The sequence below is a fragment of the Lineus longissimus genome, chromosome 10 (assembly GCF_910592395.1).
Source record: "Lineus longissimus chromosome 10, tnLinLong1.2, whole genome shotgun sequence".
Lineage (NCBI taxonomy): Eukaryota > Metazoa > Nemertea > Pilidiophora > Heteronemertea > Lineidae > Lineus > Lineus longissimus.
The window spans coordinates 16,077,167-16,097,546 of record NC_088317.1 but is presented as its reverse complement, the minus strand read 5'-3'; the positions used below and the strand labels follow the sequence as shown (position 1 = coordinate 16,097,546).

General features: G+C 40.2%; 1 protein-coding gene across 3 annotated transcripts in view; it reads left to right on the top strand.

Annotated features, from left to right (window-relative positions):
* LOC135494531 (inositol 1,4,5-trisphosphate receptor type 3-like) overlaps positions 1-17,809 on the top strand; it is a 72,043-nt gene extending 54,234 nt beyond the window's left edge. For all 3 annotated transcript variants that reach the window (XM_064782586.1, XM_064782585.1, XM_064782584.1), the window contains 19 exons: positions 119-148; positions 833-1,099; positions 1,417-1,566; positions 2,104-2,253; positions 2,901-3,002; positions 3,441-3,614; positions 4,037-4,226; positions 5,539-5,657; positions 7,575-7,852; positions 9,242-9,391; positions 9,880-10,030; positions 10,279-10,402; positions 10,757-10,932; positions 11,884-11,901; positions 14,026-14,181; positions 14,792-14,869; positions 15,147-15,266; positions 16,463-16,597; positions 16,811-17,809. In XM_064782586.1, the coding sequence (XP_064638656.1) occupies positions 119-148; positions 833-1,099; positions 1,417-1,566; positions 2,104-2,253; positions 2,901-3,002; positions 3,441-3,614; positions 4,037-4,226; positions 5,539-5,657; positions 7,575-7,852; positions 9,242-9,391; positions 9,880-10,030; positions 10,279-10,402; positions 10,757-10,932; positions 11,884-11,901; positions 14,026-14,181; positions 14,792-14,869; positions 15,147-15,266; positions 16,463-16,597; positions 16,811-16,960 (2,718 nt within the window). In that variant the 3' untranslated portion in view covers positions 16,961-17,809. The remainder of the gene's footprint in view (positions 1-118; positions 149-832; positions 1,100-1,416; positions 1,567-2,103; positions 2,254-2,900; positions 3,003-3,440; positions 3,615-4,036; positions 4,227-5,538; positions 5,658-7,574; positions 7,853-9,241; positions 9,392-9,879; positions 10,031-10,278; positions 10,403-10,756; positions 10,933-11,883; positions 11,902-14,025; positions 14,182-14,791; positions 14,870-15,146; positions 15,267-16,462; positions 16,598-16,810) is intronic.
* The last annotated feature ends 2,571 nt before the right edge of the window (positions 17,810-20,380 follow it).

Sequence of the window (20,380 nt, the reverse complement as noted above, 5' to 3'; positions counted from 1 at the left end):
AGGTAGATTAATAAAAAATTTTCCCGAAACTTTATTTTGTTTTCACTATCTGTTCTTAGAAAACTTAGAGACTTTAGTTTAATTAGTAATTTGTATTTTCAATGCTCTCACGGATTAGTATAAGAGTAAAAAAGATAGATTGAGGAGGGTAAGTGGCATGATGTGGTGTTTTTTATCATGTATTTTATAATGTTCCAATCCCTTGCTTGTCTATCAAACTTTTTTTGTCGGTGGGACCATTTGGATAAAACTGATTTCATTTCATACTCCAGGGTAATGGCCCTCAGTACGTGGTTGATATGGTCAAAGTCAGGCAACCATTGTCTACTCACAGACTCCGTAGCGACTCAGATTTACTACTTGTGGTACCAGCTGTGCGCTGCGTAACTTTTGGGGACCGGGCGTTTTGCTCGGGTGCCCCCAAGCTATGGAACAATCTTCCATGTAACATACGGTTGGCAAGTAACATCGGCCAGTTCAAAGCACTCCTTAAGTGTCATCTTTTTAGGGAGTGTTTTGCATTGTAAAGCGCTCTAGAATATGCCTTGTATAATTCGAGCACTAAAGAAATTCTCTTATATTATTATTATTATTATTATTATTGAATGTATTGTTGTTATATTTGAGGAGCCTTGTAGTCTAGTGGTTAAAACTGCTGGATACCATGCAATAGGGCTGGGTTCGACCCCAGGGAGAACCAAAGATTGTATTCCTGGATGAACTGGTGTGGTGTGGTGTGTCTTTCAAGGACCTTAAATTCCTGGCTCTTAATAAATCCTTGGTCCTTTGTATCTGAGTGTCCACACTTTCATCCCAATGAAATCTTTTCCAGGGAAAAACGTCCACCGAACAACTCAAGAAGCGTTTCGGTGGCGGACGGTCGCCGGGCGCCAGTCGCGTCAGTTTGAATGCATCCAGCGCCAACATGCTGAACAGCTCCTCCTTCAAACTGAACGCCTTGGCCTTACACCCGCCCCCAACGGTGAATGTTGGGAAGGCAAATGGGGGCATGGAGATGATGCCCATGAGGAAGGACGATAAGATGCCGCTGATTAAGAATTCGGTCGCACCGATTAATGCACCGGAAATCACGATTGATGTAAGTGTGATGTCTTTTGGGATGAGTTTGACTTGCATTTTGACAGTTATACCTAGATTTACCAGCAGTATAGTTTTGTAGATGTGTCCCGGGCTTCCCCGAGGAAAATTTAGAGAAAAGTTACCCATGCATTTAATTTCATTGCTTCTGAGGTCAAAGTCAACGGATATAATAGGCCTAGGAGGGGGGGGGGGGCGAGGTCGCCCTTTGGATCTGCCCATGTAATTATACACTGCTGGAATTACAAAAGTATTTCGTGTTGAAATCAGTTTCTTGCCGAATTCAAATAAAATAGCCAAAAATTTGTTTCCTTGCAGAAAGTTGATGATGAAGATCTGGACGAGTTGGCCCAGGAGGTGATGTTCAGCCAGAATGATGACGAACTTGAGTACAAGGATGAGGGCTACATCGAACTGGTGTTGCGGGTGCTGGCGTTCATGTGTGACGGACAGAACAAGACTTTACAGGTAAAGGCCCCCATTTGAACCTTCAAAGAGTGACTACATTAGTAGGCATAGGGCCAGTAATGTGACAACATGCAAGATCTAAGGAGATACCCTCTGTATTGTCTGTGACACTACTTCCCACGACAGTTTTCAAAACCAGACTGATTTCACCAATATCTCAGTTGTGGTGTGTTCTTTTCATAGACTGCATAAAATTCGAACTCATTACTGCAATCGACAAAAGCACAAAAGGTTTTTGGGACAAGCAGTAGCTGAATATGATTTTGAAAAGAATTCCTAACATTACCTTATCTTCATTCTTGCAGGACTACCTCCGAGATTTTGAAAAGAATTCCTGACATTACCTTATCTTCATTCTTGCAGGACTACCTCCGAGATTTTGAAAAGAATTCCTGACATTACCTTATCTTCATTCTTGCAGGACTACCTCCGAGATTTTGAAAAGAATTCCTGACATTACCTTATCTTCATTCTTGCAGGACTACCTCCGAGATTTTGAAAAGAATTCCTAACATTACCTTATCTTCATTCTTGCAGGACTACCTCCGTGAGCAGCCCGACAACATCAAGTCTGTGAACCTGGTTGCAGAGACAGCCAGATTTCTCAGTCTGGTTTATTCAAATGTCAACAGGGGGACGGTCGGCCTCATCACGCAACTCTTTGGTACTCTGGTTGAATTCACATCAGTAAGTTGAAATGAGTATTTTTTTCAGTTCATCATGTCAAAGCTAAACAAAATCATTGTAGAGGTCTTGATGAGCACTTTCTGATGGTACCATTTGTAACCCTATGGACATGACCATTCACTGCAGAGCTCTTCATGAGTACTTTCTGATGGTACCATTTGTAACCCTATTAACATGACCATTCACTGCTGAGCTCTCCATGAGCACTTTCTGATGGTACCATTTGTAACCCTATGGACATGACCATTTATTGGAAAGGTCTTGATGAGCATTTTCTGATGGTACCATTTGTAACCCTATGGACACGACCATTCATTGGAAAGGTCTTGATGAGCACTTTCTGATGGTACCATTTGTAACTCTGTTGACATGACCATTCATTGGAGAGCTCTTCATGAGCACTTTCTAATGGTACCATTTGTAACCCTATTTCTAACCCTCTGGACATGACCATTCACAACAGAGCTCTTCATCAGCACTTTCTGATGGTACCATTTGTAACCCTATTAACATGACCATTAATTGGAGAGCTCTTGATGAGCAGTTTTTGCATGTCATTTTTGGGAGAATTGTAGGTTTTGATAGATCTTTTTCTGAACATTAGCCCTTGAAATACATGTTATGTTATTGTTTCAATCTTTTCTCAGGGCAATATGATGAATCAGGCTGTGGCATTTGAGAACAAAGTATGCGACTACATCAACCACATCCTGAGAGTTGGCAAATTCACTGGAGTCAAAAAGCATCAGGTATGTCAATCCAACACCCAAAATCATCATCATCATCATCATTATCATCATCATCATCATCATCATCATCAATTGGTTATTTTTAGCACCAACATACAGATGAGAAAGTAACAAGCTAAATTTCCAAGGATGAGGGATCACCCCTTTTAGTCTCATCCTACTGACCATCATGGCTATATCTCATATTGAGCCAGAAGTTTGCTGTGAAGAGCCAGCAATGTATTTTGCCTTTTGCCCTGGACCCAGGTTGGTCATGCTCACCAGAGCTAATGCAGAAGAAGTGGAATAATCTGGACTGGATCTTTTGTATTTGGAAATATCAAATCCCCAAATTCTATAAGGAAAGATACCGATTTTGTTACCAAACTACATTTGGAGTAAGTCAAAGTATAGTTGTTGCTCTGTTGGGAGATCAAAATCTTCTGTCTGCTTTTTCAGGAGCTTGAACTAAAAGAAGCGATCGGCAACCTTGTGATGGCCATGATGGAAGAGAATTTCCTGAAGGGGAAGGAGGGTCAGTCAAAGATACCGTGGATTGCCAAGGATGTGTCAGTCACAGTTGATGCGGAGGGCTTGGCAGTCATTATGTACGAGAGCCATAGACTCATAACGGTGAGTATTGGTCTTGTGGTCAGGGTCTGGGCCCAGTTGTTCAAACAAGTTATGTCGCTAACCCTCGTGTTAACTTGGCTTAGATTTACTACAGTAGAACCTCTCTATTAAAGACACCTTTGGGAGGACAAATGTTGTTCTTATTTGAGAGGTATCCTGATTACAGAGGTCAAGTTGAATGGAAATTACAAATTTGGGACCAAATGCACAGGCCTTAGACGTACTGTGTAGAATTACCTCTCTATTAAGGACACCCTTGGGACTTACGAATTTTGTTCTTAATTGAGAGGTATCCTGATTACAGAGGTCAAGTTGAATGGAAATGACAAATTTGGGACCAAATAGGCCTTATTCGAGAGGGTGTCCTTAGTGGAGAGGTGTTCACTAAGGGATGATCCACTGTATGTACTTGTGTCTTTCAGACCAGGAATGAGTCCCTGATTGACAAGGTCTGTGACCCTAAAGATGAAGACACGCACAAGATGGACCACAAAGAGAAGCTGGAGAAAGTACAAGAATACAAGGAACACGTGAAGAAGGTCGGATTCCTTTATTTCCACATAGTGTGTCGTATTATGGATCTCGACGAGGAGGACACAGTCAGCAGATCACGTTAGTGTACCATTAAATCTAACTGTTTGGTTCCTTCAGGAATGGTACCATTAGCTCGGTTCATTCCTTAAATGTGACCCATCACAGCAAAACCAGGCGCATGTCGCACAGAAGATGAGCCTAAATGACACCAGGAGATAATGGAAGAAATTGATGTGCTCATATTTTACAAAAGGCAGACAATAGAGAAATGAACAAACAGTCCATCTCAACCTGCCAAGCTCAGAGCGACATGCGCCTACTTTTGCTGTGACGGGTCACAAATCATGGGGAAATTGATGTCCCCTTAACTCTTTTGACAGCTATGGCCGTTGATCAGGGTTTGGAAAGTATCATCTGACTCCAGAGAAGTAGATATACTTAGATATGATCTTGCCTTTGGCAGTGGTTTATCAAAATTGATCTTGCCTTTGGCAGTGGTTTATCAAAATTGATCTTGCTTTTGGCAGTGGTTTATCAAAATTGATATTTTTTTGGCAGTGGTTTATCAAAATTGATCTTACTTTTGGCAGTGGTTTATCAAAATTGATATTGCTTTTGGCAGTGGTTTATCAAAATTGATCTTGCTTTTGGCAGTGGTTTATCAAAATTGATCTTGCCTCTGGTTTATCAAAATTGATCCTACCTTTGGCAGTGGTTTATCAAAATTGATCTTGCTTTTGGCAGTGGTTTATCAAAATTGATCTTGCTTTTGGCAGTGGTCTATCAAAATTGATCTTCCTTTGGCAGTGGTTTATCAAAATTGATCTTACTTTTAGCATTGGTTTATCAAAATTGATCTTGCTTTTGGCAGTGGTTTATCAAAATTGATCTTACTTTTAGCATTGGTTTATCAAAATTGATCTTGCCTTTGGCAGTGGTCTATCAAAATTGATCTTGCCTTTGGCAGTGGTTTATCAAAATTGATATTGCTTTTGGCAGTGGTTTATCAAAATTGATCTTACTTTTAGCATTGGTTTATCAGAATTGATCTTGCTTTTGGCAGTGGTTTATCAAAATTGATCTTGCCTTTGGCAGTGGTTTATCAAAATTGATCTTGCCTTTGGCAGTGGTTTATCAAAATTGATCTTGCTTTTGGCAGTGGTTTATCAAAATTGATCTTACTTTTAGCATTGGTTTATCAGAATTGATCTTGCCTTTGGCAGTGGTTTATCAAAATTGATCTTGCCTTTGGCAGTGGTTTATCAAAAGTGCCGAAAAGTCTCTTACCTCTGCATGTTTAAATCTGTTATTTTCAGCTGCCAGGTCTGGTCATGTAGCTGACAACGATCTGACCCTATGTCTCTATAACCAATTCCTTAATGTGTTTCAGGGTTGGTGAAGACACCCGAGCAGGACACAGCGTGGGAGTATTACGCGGGATCTACTCTTTCTGCAGAATTACTCACTGGTGAAGACTTACAGAAGGTTTACTTCAGGGTCAGAGACAAGGTACGCATTTCATCCAGGGGTTGAGCCTAGACTCAATTTATGCCATATACTTTGAATGAGGGGTTTGCATCTTGGATGATTCGCTGGCCAATTTAAGGCTATGCAACTTGAATTTGGCATTGCCATACACATGGAATGAGTTGATATGGTCCTGAGTCGATGCCAGTAATAGTTGGAAGGGAGACATTTCGCCACAAGTATTGAAACACATCTTTAAGTTTTGGCAACCTTTCGACTGTGAAGAGTTTTGTCCCAATTGCTTTAGCTTGCCTTTCACACCAGGAGAGTAAACTCTGTCAGGTGCCTGGGCCACTCTCCTCTAGCATCTCAAGTAGATCTTTGATTATACTTTACATGACCTGGCAAATTCGTAGTTTTGTTGTTGTCTGCCCTTGTTGGCCTCGGGTGTGATTTCTGCTTCCTCCACCCCATACAATATCCCTGTTCAAAGGTCTCTCAGTGCTTCACCCCTAGATGGTGGTTGTCCTCATTACAGAGTTGAATATGAGTTTCCCGATAAGTACATTTGAACAAGTGACAAGGACCAATGAATTGTCCTTCAGTTCAAAGCCAGTATAGACATAGCTGCAAAGATTTCAGATTGATAAGTTCTCCAGCGATGATTTATCTTTGTTTTCCCCTAGATGGTGGTTGTCCTCATCACAGAGTTGAATATGAGTTTCCCAATAAGTACATGAGTTTCCCAATAAGTACATTTGAACAAGTGACAAGGACCAATGAATTGTCCTTCAGTTCAAAGCCAGTATAGACATAGCCGCAAAGATTTCAGATTGATAAGTTCTCCAGCGATGATTTATCTTTGTTTTCCCCTAGATGGTGATTGTCCTCATCACAGAGTTTAATATGAGTTTCCCGATAAGTACATTTGAACAAGTGACAAGGACCAATGAATTGTCCTTCAGTTCAAAGCCAGCTAGTAGACATAACCGCGAAGATTTCAGATTGATAAGTTCTCCAGCGATGATTTATCTTTGTTTTCCCCTAGATGGTGATTGTCCTCATCACAGAGTTGAATATGAGTTTCCCGATAAGTAGGCCTACATTTGAACAAGTGACAAGGACCAATGAATTGTCCTTCAGTTCAAAGCCAGTATAGACATAACCGCAAAGATTTCAGATTGATAAGTTCTCCAGCGATGATTTATCTTTGTTTTCCCCTAGATGGTGGTTGTCCTCATCACAGAGTTGAATATGAGTTTCCCGATGAGTACATTTGAACAAGTGACAAGGACCAATGAATTGTCCTTCAGTTCAAAGCCAGTATAGACATAGCCACAAAGCTTTCAGATTGATAAGTTCTCCAGCGATGATTTATCTTTGTTTTCCCCTAGATGGTGGTTGTCCTCATCACAGAGTTGAATATGAGTTTCCCAATAAGTACATTCGAACAAGTGACAAGGACTAATGAATTGTCCTTCAGTTCAAAGCCAGTAGACTTAGCTGCAAAGATTTCAGATTGATAAGTTCTCCAGCGATGATTTATCTTTGTTTTCCCCTAGATGGTAGTTGTCCTCATTACAGAGTTGAATATGAGTTTCCCGATAAGTAAATTTGAACAAGTGACAAGGACCAATGAATTGCCCTTCAGTTCAAAGCCAGTATAGACATAGCCGCAAAGATTTCAGATTGATAAGTTCTCCAGCGATGCTTATCTCTGTTTTCAGCTTTTTATAAAATGTTTTAGTAATGTCTAGTCAACTTTTTTATCAAAAATGTCAAAAAATGTCTTTTATTATGTACTAAAATCTACTTCTTTTATTTCTGTCACACTTATTTTATGTCTTTATATGTATATTATCTTTTGTAAAGTGCTCAGGAAATGATATTATTCGTTATTGTAGCACTCTAATTTAATAAATATTAATATGTTATTATTATTATTCAATTCTACTTCAGACGGTCTTGAGAGAAGAAGTAAAGGATAAATTCAAGTACGAAGTGGACCGATCATCGCCCAGCAATAAGTTACGAGACTTCATGGACTGGTCCAAAGACATTATCAAGGATATCAAATACCAACAATGGGTCCTCGCAAACCCGCTCGGGAAGATATTCGTACGCTTATGGATGTTTTTCAATTTTTCTGTGATATTTTTGAGTTTTTTGATTTCGTGTGTCATCATTGGAACATACGCGGAGCCGAAGTTGTCAGATGGAACAGCTGACTATGTCACGTGAGTAAAGATATAGTCACATTTGAAGCGTTTAAAATGAGTTTCAGATACTCATAAACTCAGATGCCCCTTTGTGTACTTGTTAACTTGGATGCCTTTTGTATATTTGTAAACTCAGATGCCCTTCAAATACTTGTAAACTCAGATGCCTTTCAAATATTTGTAAACACTGCTAGATGCCTTTCCAATACTTGTAAACTCAGATGCCTTTCAAATACTTGTAAACTCAGATGCCTTTCAAATACTTGTAAACACTGCTAGATGGCTTTCAAATACTTGTAAACTCAGATGCCTTTCAAATACTTGTAAACTCAGATGCCTTTCAAATACATGTTAACTCAGATGTCTTTCAAATACTTGTAAACTCAGATGCCTTTCAAATACATGTTAACTCAGATGTCTTTCAAATACTTGTAAACTCAGATGTCTTTCAAATACTTGTAAACTCAGATGCCCTTCAAATACTTGTAAACACTGCTAGATGCCTTTCAAATACTTGTAAACTCAGATGTCTTTCGGATACTTGTAAACTCAGATGCCTTTCAAATACTTGTAAACTCAGATGTCTTTCAAATACTTGTAAACTCAGATGTCTTTCGGATACTTGTAAACTCAGATGTCTTTCAAATACTTGTAAACTCAGATGTCTTTCGGATACTTGTAAACTCAGATGTCTTTCAAATACTTGTAAACTCAGATGTCTTTCAAATACTTGTAAACTCAGATGTCTTTCAAATACTTGTAAACTCAGATGCCTTTCAAATACTTGTAAACTCAGATGTCTTTCAAATACTTGTAAACTCAGATGTCTTTCGGAGACTTGTAAACTCGAATGCCTTTCGGATACTTGGTAAACTCTGATGACTTTTGGATAACTGTAAACTCGAATGACTTTGGGATACTTGTAAACTTGAATGCCTTTTGGATACTTGTAAACTCGAATGCCTTTGGGATGCTTGTAAACTCGAATGCCTTTTGGATACTTGTAAACTCGAATGCCTTTGGGATACTTGTAAACTCAAATGCCTTTGGGATACTTGTAAACTCGAATGCCTTTTGGATACTTGTAAACTTGAATGCCTTTGGGATACTTGTAAACTCGGATGCCTTTTGGATACTTGTAAACTCGAATGCCTTTTGGATACTTGTAAACTCGAATGCCTTTTGGATACTTGTAAACTCGGATGCCTTTGGGATACTTATAAACTCGGATGCCTTTGGGATAATTGTTAACTCAGATGACTTTTGGATACTTGTAAACTCGAATGCCTTTGGGATACTTGTAAACTCGGATGCCTTTGGGATAATTGATAACTCAGATGACTTTTGAATACTTGTAAACTCTGATCCTGCCTTTTATAAAAGTTTTGCCATTGTTTTTTCTTTCAGAGTCAAGCCAATCTTTGACACGTGGGTGTCATACTTCGTGTGGGTTTGTGGCGGAATTCACAACTTCCTCTCCATGGGCATGCTCATAAGTTACTTCCTATCGAACAAACCAGTGTTCCCACGATGCTCTGCTATCAAGAGGAGAATAGCGTAAGAGACTTATTAACTCTTTCACTACCGCACACGATATATGCCTGGTCCGTTCCTTGTGTACTACTGGTCCGCAGTAATCCGTACTGCTAAATTTTCCCCAAGTTCTATCTTTAACCAAAGTTTTGGAACCAAATTGGTTTTTTCTCTTCAATCTAATCTCTCTAATCAGGACACCTCTCTATTTGAAGGACAGCACTTGTCAGACCATAATGTGACCCACCATGGCAAACTGAGTTGCATGTTGCAGAAGATGACCTAAAATGACACCAGGACATAATAGAAGAAATTGATATACTCAGATTTCACAAAAGGCAGGCAATAGTGAAACGAACAACCAGTCCGTCTCAAACTTTCAAGCTCGGAGCGACATGCGACTCATTTTGCCATGGCGGGTCACATATGGTGTCCTTGATAGAGAGGTTTTACTGTATGTGGAATAAACTCCTCCCTGTTTAAATGTACATCATGATCATCTTGTCATTCAGTGAAAGAAGAGAGAAAAAGACAGGAGAAGCCAAGTCGAAGAAAACGAAGAATAAAGGACTATCTCAAGATGATGATGATGATGATGATGACGATGACAGAGAATCAAATCTTGAGGTCAAATTCTTCAGTTTTAGGACCTTCTACTACATGGTGAGTGAAAGCAGCCTATGATGTGAAATGTGAAATGAAATGACAAAAATGATGCCATTAGGAAACATAATTGTCTGGCCGGGAATTGAACCCAGGACTTCAGAGGTGACAGTTGCTGATGTTTCCACCGCACCACTCTGACAATCGATGATTATGGCATAGAAGATGACGATTATAATCATCGTCATGATGATGATGATGATGATGATGATGATGATGATGATGATGATGATATTTCTCTGTTTCAGATCTTATTTGGCTTGTCCATCCTGGGAACAGTATTCTGGGGCTATTTCTTCAGTGTCCACCTGCTGCATGTCGCGACTATCAATCAACTGTTAGCGAGGGTCATCCGAGCTGTCACTCAAAATGGTAAGACACTGTACTGGGTGTTCCACGAAAGAGTGTGCGATTGTAATTTTTACAATTTTGACTTTTACAAATATTGGAATTTTGTCGGGATTCTTCTTGGATTGAGTACAAATATTGGAATTTTGTCGGGATTCTTCTGGGATTGAGTACAAATATTGGAATTTTGTCGGGATTCTTCTGGGATTGAGTACAAATATTGAAATTTTGTCGGGATTCTTCTGGGATTGAGTTGTCTATTAGCATCTTTTGTCATAAATTTTGTTACATGTTTGATCTTCAGAAGGTCCATTTTTCCCCGCACTTTTCTGGCTTGTACGAAATTTGCTTTAACTTTTCTGCCACCTCTTCTTCCAGGGAAGTCCCTCCTCTTGGTGGCCATGCTGTTCGTGGTCTTCTTCTATATCTACGCCGTGCTCAGTTTCGCATTCTACCGCGAACTCTATGACGCCAACACCGGCCATTTCTGCACAACCATGTACGAGTGCTTCGTGACTGTGATACATAGGGGGTTAATTGACGGCATTTATAGCGTAAGTTTATCGCAACATCACCAAGAACGAGAATGCTCACTTTCTATTCTGCTTCCTTATTCTGCATTTAAGTGAATTTCACTACTTTGATAACTTTGACTTTGATGTTCATTTTAAAAAGTGTGACAATCCTTAAAGGCCTACGCCGTTCGTTAAAAATTTGAAATTTGTAATTGAATTTGAATATTTCAAAATGCGAAAATGCGTACTAAATATGAATGTCAGCATTGCCGTTGTGTAGAGAGATATACAAATACATGTACCGTACATACCAAGTTTTAGTAGATTTGTATGCATAGTAACTGCACTACAACACTGTGTATCACTGCGTTTCTATTTTCCTGGACCACAAGTAATTATGAACGGCGTACACCTTTAATAATAGTCATGTCAGAATTGACACGTTTTACTCTGTGTAAGGTAAGGGGGTACAGTTTAACATAACTCTGGGTAAGGTAAGGGGGTACAGTTTAACATAACTCTGGGTATTAAGGAAAGGGGGTACAGTTTAACATAACTCTGGGTAAGGTAAGGGGGTTCAGTTTAACATAACTCTGGGTAAGGTAAGGGGGTACAGTTTAACATAACTCTGGGTATTAAGGAAAGGGGGTACAGTTTAACATAACTCTGGGTAAGGTAAGGGGGTACAGTTTAACATAACTCTGGGTAAAGTAAGGGGGTACAGTTTAATATAACTCTGTGTAAGGTAAGGGGTACAGTTTAACATAAGTCTGTGTAAAGTAAGGGGGTACAGATTAACATAACTCTGTGTAAGATAAGGGGGTACAGTTTAACTTAAATCTGTGTAAGGTAAGGGGGTACAGTTTAACATAACTCTATGTAAGGTAAGGGGTACAGTTTAACATAACTCGGTAAATTGCTGATGACAACTAAGTAGAGATACTTTCGTGAGGACGCGTGCTAAGAAAATAGCTAACTCTTTATTTACAGTTCACGAACACAAAACTTGTAAGTAGTTACATTGCAACCTCGCTATAACGAACTTCACTATAGCGAATTCTAGGCTACGAACACGCTACCCAATGGAACTTGGTTTTTTCCAAGAATTTTTGGCATTTTGTAAATTTAACCCGACTGGTCACCAATTAAGAAGACACATACCGGTAGATTGCATTTTTTAAAAAGTAGATATTCGCAAGTGCGAACACAATGGCGGTTTGTGATGCTTGGTTTTTTGCCATCGGTTCCAATCATATAGCATCAAGAATAAATAAAGATTAGTCTTCATTTATTCTTGGTAGCATCAGTTGGTTTTGCTGCAGAGAGAACTTGAATGCCTAGCCGCTTGAGTGGGATATTTTGCATGTTGGAGAGGGCAATATTGTTTAGGGATTAAGGATTTTGCTTGTTGGAGTGACACTATTGTTTAAGTTGTTTTTTTTTGTTTTTTTTTAAAGTAGTCCAAGCACTATGAGCACTACTAAGGAAGCTAGAATTTCCCTCTCTGTCTTTTGTTGAAAGAACTGTATGCTAACTTTAATAAAACTGTATTAAAAGCAAAATAAAAAAATGGATATGATTATAAAAGTGACAATTGATGAAAATTTGTTTCATGACTCGAACATGTTGAAGAAAATATCCTTCAAAACAATTTGAGCTTTACTCACAATTGGAGAATTTAGTTCCCTTAACTCCATGTACTCGGCAAGTTGAAGGCCTGTCTCCTTCTCAGCAAGCTGGGGAACTGGTTCTCCAGTGTGATTCAATACTGAGAAGGGAGATGAAAAATCTCATCTCTTTTAACATCAAGTAATTTTGAGATGATCTTACATTGTGACGTAATGTTGATGACAGTTCTTTCAGACAGATAAGGGAGGATGTTCATCGCAATATCAAACACAAAATACTAATATTTTTAGATTTCAGGTAGCCACATTGAACACGCTTTTTCAGCACCTCTTGAGACTCTTTGAACCATGGGAAAGTGGTCTAATGTCGATTTCAGTTAGCTGGAATAAACAATACTTTTTCAGCACCTCTTTGGACGTGGTTTACAAACCCATTGGAAAAGTGGTCAAATGCGGAAAGCTTCCATAAATGTTTTCCTTTTCAACTCAAGTCTTCCAGTGGAATAAGTTGTTTAGTAAGGGCCGGGTCTATTTGGCAAGCCGCTCGCCGAACAGGCATATTTTTTTGTCCTGTTTGGAGAGCCGCTTGCCAAACAGCACTAAAAAGCCACCCTGTTCGGCCAGCCGGGCTTGCCAAACAGGTAAAAAATCTACCCTGTTTGGCGAGCTGGAAACTTTACTCCAATATTAATGAGTTCGGCTCTCCATTCAGGACAAGAAAAAGTCGCTGTTTGGTAAGCCGGGCTTGCCAAGTAGTCACTTCCTTTAGTAATACGCTGCATATGCATAGGATGTTGTTTTGTGGACTTGTGGCATTGTTTCCAATAGCTGATATGAATAAAGACTAGCAAATGCTTTTACTTCAATTTTGTACAGAAAGGCCTAGTGTAAATGTACATGGAGTTTAGATAAAAGCATTTAATAGTCTTTATTCATGTCCCCATTGTCTCCAGATCATGTTCCTTTGTCCAATGAATTGGGAATGCCCTATAAGCCAAACAAAGGTTCACTTTGTGTTTGACGTGTCACAAGGTCACAAGGAAACACAAAACAAGGAAAAACGCCACAAGCAACAGTCTTTGGATATGCAGCCTTAAAGGCCTACCCTTTACATGTACATCGTTTTTATTTGTGTCACAAGTAATTAGAAATGAACATTACCATAAACATACAATATGTACATGTAGGTGTCAATCACAGGCCACTGAATCAAGGGTCCGTAAGTCGTTAAAAGATTGTAAAATGTCCATGAAGGGTTTGGAAGAAGAAGGAGAAGGAATCCGCATAGGTCCCCTTTGAGACCTGAGATTTCTTGCTCCCTCTTGGATTTCTTGCTCCCTCTTGGATTTTTTGCCCCCTTTTCTACCTGAACCCTCTTTACAATGATTTGACCCCTTTAGTACTGACACTTGATTCAGTGGCCTGTGTGTCAATCTAGGAGCCCCGAAGAGTCTCGTAAAAATACAGTTTCTCAGTTCGTCAACATCCGTTTCTAAACTTACAGGAGGAACTGATGGCGCCCCCTTACGGCCGAGCATTCTCCTATTATGCAATTAAGACGATATTTGACATCACGTTCTTCATCCTCGTCACGACTATCGGCCTCAACATCATCTTTGGCATCATCGTGGATACGTTCTCTGAGTTGAGAGACAGCAAGGTAAGGTGGGGTTCTCCACGGGGTTTTCTCAAGGTTGGGTCAGGTACCCTTGATGTTGAAGTGATACTATGATGTGATTTACAACTTTGCGGAAATACGTCCGTTTTTAATTGTTGATCACAAATGTAAAGCTGAAATTTTCCATTTTTGATTAGATTTATTATAAAATCGCTGAATGTAAACCACCGCGACCGCGAAAATGTTCATGTTGTGACGTCATCAACGAAAACGGCATCGAAGCGAGCCGTCCGGGTGGGATTAAACCATCAATTTCTAGAAAATGTGCATTTCGATTCGAAAACCTTACCGATTTATGAGAAAGTGACGTATTCATTTGTCAAAAACAGCTAAAATATTATATGGTGAAATATGACACGAGTTACCCTTAAAAGGAGTTTTGCCAGTGTGCAACACGAGGTAGGGTGCCCAGCTATTTATCGTGAAGCAGATTGAAACCCTTTACAAAATTCTAGAGCAAGGTAAGGGTGGCTCTTCCAAAGTAGGGCGGTAAGCTGCAAAGGGTGGGCTGTAATGATATTATCAAATTGAAATTAAAATTCGCCGTGGTGAAGACATTGGATTTTGCAAAAATTCTGAATCTCTTTTCCAGTGGAACATTGACAATGACATGAAATCGACATGCTTCATCTGCAGCCGAGGCAGCTATGACTTCGAACATCACGGAGGTGTAAGTCAAATTCGAAACCAACTTACAAGAAAAACATCTGCTGTGACTCCGAGTCCATTTATGAGGAAAAAAGACACCCTGACTTTTGGCAAATTGTTAAGGAAAGCACCGATTGAATAAAATGTCACTCTAAATAAATTCTCATGTTGTGAAATTCGCACAGGGAATCACCAAGAAATACCAATAGTGATTCGAATCCAAAATGTGTCAAATTTCTTCAGCAAATTTCAGACTTTTTCCCTATAAATTGACTACAGCATTGCTTCTGATATTTCAGGGCTTTGAGAAACACGTCAAGCTGGAGCATAATCAGTGGGCGTATCTGTTTTTCTTCATTCATCTCAACGAGACAAGGAGCAATGACTACACTGCAATTGAACTCTACGTCCACAGAATGGTGAGTTTATAATACGAATTTGCCTTGACCAGTCTATTTTACATTTTCTCGGGTGGTGAAATGAACCTTCTCATTTCCTGTTTGGCGAAGATCAGTTTGCTAGAGTCGGCCTGATGAACATGTGGACAATAGCATTCCGCGATGATGAGGTCACTGCAGCTGCTGCCCTCTATTTCCCCATCGCTGAATTACAGGCAATGTCGGACAAACATGCGGTTTCGTAATGGATTCAGGCTTTCTAACTAAGGCAGTTAGATTCAATCTGGCACATGTCCGAGTGTTGGAAATACTACATAATTGTTCTGAATATTTCTCTTTCTGAATCTATGGTATCATTCATGCTAAAAACAATGCAGGGTCAAAGATAATTGACTTTGAAATAAGCTCAAATGCGTAGAAATAAGTGTCGATGTCCAACTGACTAGTGACTAAAACGTCATCAGTATCTTATGCAAATGACCTTGTGAGCTATAAATAGTAACGTCGCGGAATGCTATTGAGGGCCTCGCAAAAGGGTTCCATTCAGAATCTTGCGAATGACTTGATGATGCATGAATTGCTTTGATACCAATGGAGGTGCAGTAGGGGCATTGGATTGCTCAAACGAAATTTGCTTCAACCTTTTAGTCGCAACCTGAACTGAGTATACCCTTTACCATAAAGGAATAAACAGAAAGGTCTTGCTAAGAATGATGTTATTCTGAGGGAGGGCTTTAGGTTTATTCCTCTATGCTATGGCAATATGAGCCCATTTCATTCTCAAATTTAGTCGTTTGTGAAGTACAGTAGAACCTCTCTTAGCAGACACCTCGCTAATAAGGACAACCTGTGTATTAAGAACACTAGTTTTGGTGCCAAATTGGTTACTTCCATTCAATTTGACCTCTCTGATCAGGACACCTCTCTATTAAGGACAGCACTTGTCAGTCCCGAGGGTGTCCCTAATAGAGTGGTTCTACTGTATATGTATGTGTGTATGTGTGGGCACCTGTAACCAGGCACACACACCTGACATTTATTTCCTGACTTCCCCATGGCTGTTGCCATTGGTACGTTTGTTGGTGTGTATAAGTCGGCTAACAAGCATTGTAGGGTCCCCAATGAAGGTGTGAAAGGGTCAGAGGGTGGTATTTATTCCTGCTATCGTTTGGGAGACATGAGTAGATTTTATCTCAAACTGCGGCTGCGTTTTCCAGCTTGAGAGAGGGAACTATGACTTCTTCCCCGTGAATCGGGCGCTGGCGCTCCAGCATGAAGAGGACTCGAATGAGATGAGACTTGAGCAACTGATGACGCAAGTGTCCTATCTTGTCAGCAAGATGAAAGAAGAGGTGAGTGGGACCAGTGTGATGGGGGTCTATTTGTCCTGTGCAAGTCACACTTTCTGACCAAAAAACCCGTCGTGCATTTTGTGTTTCTACAGTGCTCCACACATGTCATTGGGGATGACCGGCTCCATCTCCTGGCTTTTGGCACTCTTCTGACCTGTCCAACCAAACTTCGCAATTGATTACTTGCTCAAAATGTCTCCATCTTGTTTCCAGGAGGCTTCCAAGCAACGTGAACTCGAGAAGAAGCGCCAGGCTGAGTGGGAAAAACAACACAAGTCCCATAGGGATGACTATGACTTTGAAAGCGACATGGCCAAGGCTGCCCTTCGGCCCAAATCTTCGAGATTGGCCAGGAAGCATTAACATTGTGCTGAGATTTTACCTTGAATGGATCTGTCGGAATTTGATGTCTAAATCTATCTGAATCACTCTAAGACCTTGTAATTCCTTCCTGTAAAAGCTGTAAACTCATAGTATTTTGTTAGTTGCCAGTGACTGATTTGAAGAAGTTGCAGATCTCATCAATAAAAAGTCAGTTACCTCATTCTAGTATTTGCAAAATTATGAGTCAAAGATATTGTGATATTGTAAATAGTGAAATGTCTTTTGTTTTCTTCAAAGGTTTTATTTGTTGAAATTATTTATCTATTTATTCATTGTTTGGGCACGCAGGGAAACAAGGATGTTTCTTAATACATGTAGTGTTGCCAGTACCATTTCAGACTTAGTTTAGAGTACAGTCCAAGTCACAATTGACATCCTTCGTGGTTTGCATCAGTTACGCACAATGTACACGCAAGTTGTGCGTTGAGTTGTGCGTCACTGGCCGCCAGTTTTTTGTACAAGGAAAGAATATTACCATGTAAACTGAACTGAACATTGTAAAGGACAAATTTTTACGGGAACTATAGTTTCGGCAGAGTATTCAAATAAGAGTGATTTGCAATTTGAAAAAAATTGGAAAGAGTGAAATTCAGTAAAATTATTATGAAACTCTGAAAAGTTTTGGGCAATGAAAAAAAGAAAAGGCTTGAAAATTTTTCGGATTACATACACTTTGTGAGTTGTCTTCACAGCATTGTTGAAATCATTTATAAAATTTAGTCGTTGTTGATAATTAGCTATGTACACAGATTATATGTTTACACCGCTCTAAACATTCCAATCAAATACATTTTGTAAATTTCAAGCGATGTCAAATAAGTTATTTTGTACACAAAACTATGTTTTGCTTGATTTTTTTCTTTGAAAATACACTGATGATGGAAGTTTGGTGAATTGTGGATTTACCGTGGTGAAATTGAGAAACATTTTCCCCAAGGATAAGGAGGAGGATGCATCGTCACTCAACACAGCATTTCTTGACGGACAGTATACAACTTTCCAGAAATGGGGCGCTGAGTGTCCGAAATAGTGATGTCATAAGGGGAAACTAGGCCTTATGGTGGAGGGACAAAGGAGATAGTCATGGTTGACCAACACACTTGAATGCCTTTAATGGCGGACAAGGGGGGAAAAGTTAGTTCCAATGCAAGCCACCAATTTCGGGAAGCATGTATAGTAGAGACCACCAGCCCAGATGGGGTTAATATCGCCATAAAGGTTTAGTACTCTCCCAAACGATGAAAATTCCAAACAAAAAAATATTCCCACGGTCTGAGCCAAACGGGCTGCAAGGTTAATAAACAACCTTGTACCCAGGAAGAAAAAATGAAAATTGCAGGTGTAAGGTATCAAGAAATTTTGAACTTTTTCCTAGGAACGAGGTTTCCATTAACCCTCTCATCCCGTTTGGCTCTGACCGTGGGAATATTTTATTTTTGCAAAATTTCTGCCTTATGAAAAGGATGTACCTTTTTTCTCTCAAAATTAACCCTCTCTGTGTGGAATCGTTGCCTATCAATTGTACTTTAAAATTACGTTCCCTTTTCACATCTTTGGAGCACAGAAGCAAATGGAGGAAGAATGTCCTGGTTCTAAGGAGGTGGATGCTGCGTCACTCAATACAGCATTTCTTGACAGACAATATAGTAGAGACCACCAGCCCTGATGGGGTTAATATCGCCATAAAAGTTAAATACTCTCCCAAAGGATGAAAATTCCAAAAAAATATTCCTGCGGTCTGAGCCAAACGGGCTGGAAGGGTTAATAAACAACCTTGCATCCAGGATCAAAAAAAGAAAATTGCAGGTGTAACGTATCAAGAAATTTTGAACTTTTTCCTAGGAACTAGGTTTCCAGTAACCCTCTCAACCCGTTTGGCTCTGACCGTGGGAATATTTTATTTTTGCAAAATTCCTGCCTGGTGAACTCCAATATTACCATGGTGAATCTGAGATCTTTTTCGTAAGGGAATGGACCTAGGTTATAGCTACGCATCTTCCCGGGCATCTTCCAGCCTTTCAGAGGTGAGCTATTTAGCGATAGCTAATCAATAGCTCAATAGCTCAATTTCACCATGCTATCATTTTCTTTATGAAGTGTGCATTTATTCTGGTAAGTTATCAAAGTGCCATGTGTTGATAAAGCGCGGCGCAGACTGCTTCTCGCGTCAAAGTGCCGCGTGATCCAAATATTCTGAGACGGTGTTCTGGCATGCTTTTTTCCTCCCCTTTTTCCAGAATCTAAAGGGTGTTCCATCCATGGAAAGACGTAGCAGTGTTGTTTTATTAGTCGTTCGGCAATAAGACTCAAAGAAGAGTTTTCGTCTGCACTGATGACTGTCCAGTACAGTTGAGAGGTGGTGACACCTGGATGTATCTCCCTGGTACAACCAACTTGGTGAAAAAAGTTGTCGCTGTCACAACCACACTGAAACATGGTCGGTGTGACTGTCACATCCAGTCAAGCTGTTGTCCCTGTGCGACAGAACATGTTGCGACTATCATAACCAGTAAGAGCAGTGTGTGACTGTCACAACCACATGATTGGACATGGGGTCACAGTCACAATCAGTCAACACAGTTGAATCTGACCAACAGGCTGTCTTCATTTGAGAGAAGACTCAAATTACAACACTGTCTTGCTACAGAACGCAACAGCTGTGGACTGACCAGCCTGTCCTCGCCAATTGAGTGACGCTTTTCTCAGTAGCTTTACCAGAGGACTCAGTGGAATCTGACCAGGCTGTCTCCATCAGAGAGGCGATTCTTAGCACAAGAGTGTCTTCACATGATATAATTGTTGACTGGCCAGTCTGTCTTTACCGGGAGGTTCAATAGCTCCATGCACCAGAGGACACAGTGAATCTGACCAGGCTGTCTCCATCAGAGAGGCGACTCTTGGGACAATAGTGTCTTCACATGATCTAACTGTTGACTGACCAGTCTGTCTTTACCCGGGAAGTTCAACAGCTCCATGCACCAGAGGACACAGTGAATCTGACCAGGCTGTCTCCATCAGAGAGGCGACTCTTGGTACAAGTGTGTCTTCACATGATATAATTGTTGACTGACCGGCCTGTCTTCACTCGGGAGGTGATGTTTTTTTCAGTAGCTACACCAAATATCTGTAGTTGAACTGGGTATAACTGCAAAATACGGTTTTGGGGTGTATAGGAGATCAGGAAGACTGTGGTTGTGACATGCAGAATAAGGACTGGTCCTTGATACGTCTGCATTGGACTGGTGACATACGTTTTGAAGGTGTGGTAACCGGCAGACACTCAGTCTGAGGACGTGAAATTTTACGAGGCATCCGAAGTACGCAGGTCGGTAAAGAAGGAGAGAATGTGCCCCTGAAAGTGTCCAGCACCATTGTACTCGGATTATGGTATTTATTGTA